Source organism: Populus euphratica, unplaced genomic scaffold (genome assembly GCF_000495115.2).
Source record: "Populus euphratica unplaced genomic scaffold, PopEup_1.0 scaffold74.1, whole genome shotgun sequence".
Lineage (NCBI taxonomy): Eukaryota > Viridiplantae > Streptophyta > Magnoliopsida > Malpighiales > Salicaceae > Populus > Populus euphratica.
Genome location: NW_011499954.1, coordinates 535,394 through 538,321, shown reverse-complemented (window position 1 = coordinate 538,321; position 2,928 = coordinate 535,394). Strand labels below are relative to the sequence as shown.

Sequence of the window (2,928 nt, the reverse complement as noted above, 5' to 3'; positions counted from 1 at the left end):
ATAATCAAGTATATATGGGTGGGTAAGGCGCCTCTACTTGTACAAAGTCAGACCAAGAAATGTAAGGTATCAAAGATTGATGGTTATGGTGCACCACCCATAGACCAATAAATAGTTTGATAAGGTAAGTCAAAACTCAAGAAGAGCTAGCTCGAATGCAGCTGGAAAAATATATATTAAAGGCTTATTGATTTCCGAGTAGAAAAGTGGAGTGAAGAAGATGTATATGGCCAGCAGGCTGTAAGCAGCCACCGTGTCCTGAATTTGTCGGCACCTATTCAAATATTCATGCAATACAACACTTGAGAAACACGAGGTTGACGGAGGAAAATGATGCAAGAAAGAATTAAACAGATGAAAGTTCTAGAGCGAGAAAGTCAAAACTCAAAAGGGGGTGGCATGCATTTTTCTCTTTCCATTTATCATTTACCACATGCATCTGTCGAGAGGTAGCCGCAATCACCTTCATAGACTAATTAAAGTAGAGTTTGCCCTTCTTGAGCCTTTCAATTGCTCGGAGAAAGTCCTAGGCAATTTGCCTCTCTCTGAATGCCTGTATTTAACGTGTTTTGACTTTCTAAATTTTGAACATCTCCCATTATTCAACGCCTCACGTATATAACCCAAACCCAATACCATCTCCTCTTTCCAAATCAAACCAATTCACACAACTCCTCAAAACCTACTTTCAAACCAAATTTCTCTAAAGCCTTCAATTCTTGGCTAGCTACTTTCATCTACTTGTCTACGTACTAACATCTACTTTTGTTTCTCATCTAGGATTTCCTCCAAAACCACTTTCTTCATCTTCTTGAACTTAATTTAGTGGTTCTTAGTGTTATATATTTTTAGATCTTCTTGTTTTATTTTGTGTAAAATGGAAGATATTGAAGTCCCTTCATTTTTTCTCTGCCCTATATCTCTCCAAATCATGAAAGACCCGGTTATAGTCCCAACTGGGATAACTTATGATCGTGAGAGCATTGAGAAATGGATGTTTTCAAGCAAGAATGATACCTGTCCAGTTACAAAACAACTGATATCAGGTTGTGAGGTGACACCAAACCATACTCTTAGGAGGTTGATTCAATCTTGGTGCACCCTCAATGCTTCATATGGTGTTGAAAGAATCCCAACTCCAAGGCCTCCAATTAGCAAAGCACAGGTTGCCAAGCTTCTCAATGATGCTAAATCGCCGGAGCAACAGGTTACTTGTCTAAGGAAGCTACGTTCCTTCGCTAACGAGAATGAAACAAACAAAAGATGCATGGAGGCTGCAGGTGCTGTAGAGTTCTTGGTCTCAATGCTAAATAACTTCCATTCTTTATCATTTGAAGTAACTTCAGATGATGGGTTTGAGATCTCAAGACCAAGTGATGAGGCCTTGAGTATTCTCTACGGTCTACAAATATCAGAATCTGGCCTAAAGAATCTTGTTATGGGAAGAAATGGTGAATTCATTGAGACCTTAACGAAAGTTATGCAAGGTGGAAACTATGAATCTCGAGCTTATGCGGTCTTCTTGTTGAAATCGATGCTTGAAGTAGCTGATACACTGAAACTCATCAGTTTGAAACATGAACTCTTCGACGAAATAGTCCAAGTTTTACGTGATCAAATATCTCACCAAGCATCAAAAGCTACATTGCAACTGCTAATCAGTCTTTGTCCATGGGGAAGAAACAGAATCAAAGCCATTGAAGCTAAGGCAGTCCCGGTTCTGATTGATCTTCTACTTGATTCACCAGAGAGAAGAACCTGCGAGATGGTGCTAATGGTGCTGGACTTGCTATGCCAGTGTGCAGAAGGAAGAGCTGAATTGTTAGGGCACGGTGCAGGCCTAGCTATTGTTTCAAAGAAGATACTTAGGGTTTCTCAGATGGCAAGCGAGAGGGCAGTGAGGATCATCTTGTCAATCTCAAAGTACTCAATAACTACTAGTGTTCTTCAAGAGATGTTGCAGATTGGCATCGTGGCCAAGCTATGTCTGGTGCTTCAAGTGGATTGCGGAAGCAAGATCAAAGACAAGGCAAGAGAGGTGCTTAAAATGCAAGCTAGAGTTTGGAAGAGTTCTCCTTGCATACCAGCAAATCTACTCTCTTCATATCCAGAATGAGAGGAGGTGAAAGAATCATGAATTACGTACCTTTTTTTGGTTACTTTTTTCTTTTCCTGTACGTACATAATTCACTGATGATGATATTAGAAATAGATATACAAATGGCACGAAACTGTGTCGTCCACTAGTTAGTGCATGTTTTATTGCAAATTGGGTTTTCCATTTTGATGAAATTAATGATTATTAACAAACTTGAGATCTCACCACGACCCACTGACTAGCTTCTTTTGTTGTTTGATTTAATTTTTTTTTTCTAGCTCTCCTTTATTACCTAATCAAACTTGAATCTATTAAAACAAATTTTGAAAAACTCCATCAAGAAATGATGGATCAACATTTCAAAACATTTATCTTCTTTTTTCTTTCACGATGGTCTCATCCATTCTGATTCCTGATAAGTTCACATTGTTTTATAGGACGCGGATTAAAGTTGTAGACACGTATGATCGATGTTTCTCTTACTATATATTGTGAAGGCAACAAAATTATAACCAGTCTGATTTCACAGGCTAAAGGCCGGCTTCCTTGTGAATTATAATAGGAGATTACGAAAGCTTTTAGTTCAATTGTTAGGTAAAACCTTAAATCTCCTCTTTGATGCAAGCTTTTGTTTCCTGTACTGCAAGTTTTGATCAATAATTAAAGTTCAAACCTCTATCATTACGATTATTTGTAAACTGGTCATGTATTAGTTTGCTGTTGATTTTGGCATAACGAAGGAGATGATGATGATGATCCAATTAATTTAAGAATGATTATTCAAATCTACTTGTTGAACAAATTTTTATCCGAAGACCCGTCAAAATATT

The 2,928-nt window shown here is 37.9% G+C and overlaps 1 protein-coding gene across 1 annotated transcript; it reads left to right on the top strand.

Annotated features, from left to right (window-relative positions):
• Positions 1 to 202: 202 nt before the first annotated feature.
• On the top strand, positions 203 to 2,659 carry LOC105138241 (E3 ubiquitin-protein ligase PUB22). Its single transcript, XM_011044284.1, has 2 exons — positions 203 to 2,122; positions 2,536 to 2,659. The coding sequence occupies exon 1, from the start codon at positions 878 to 880 to the stop codon at positions 2,114 to 2,116; it is 1,239 nt and encodes a 412-aa protein (XP_011042586.1). The 5' UTR covers positions 203 to 877; the 3' UTR covers positions 2,117 to 2,122; positions 2,536 to 2,659.
• Positions 2,660 to 2,928: the final 269 nt, after the last annotated feature.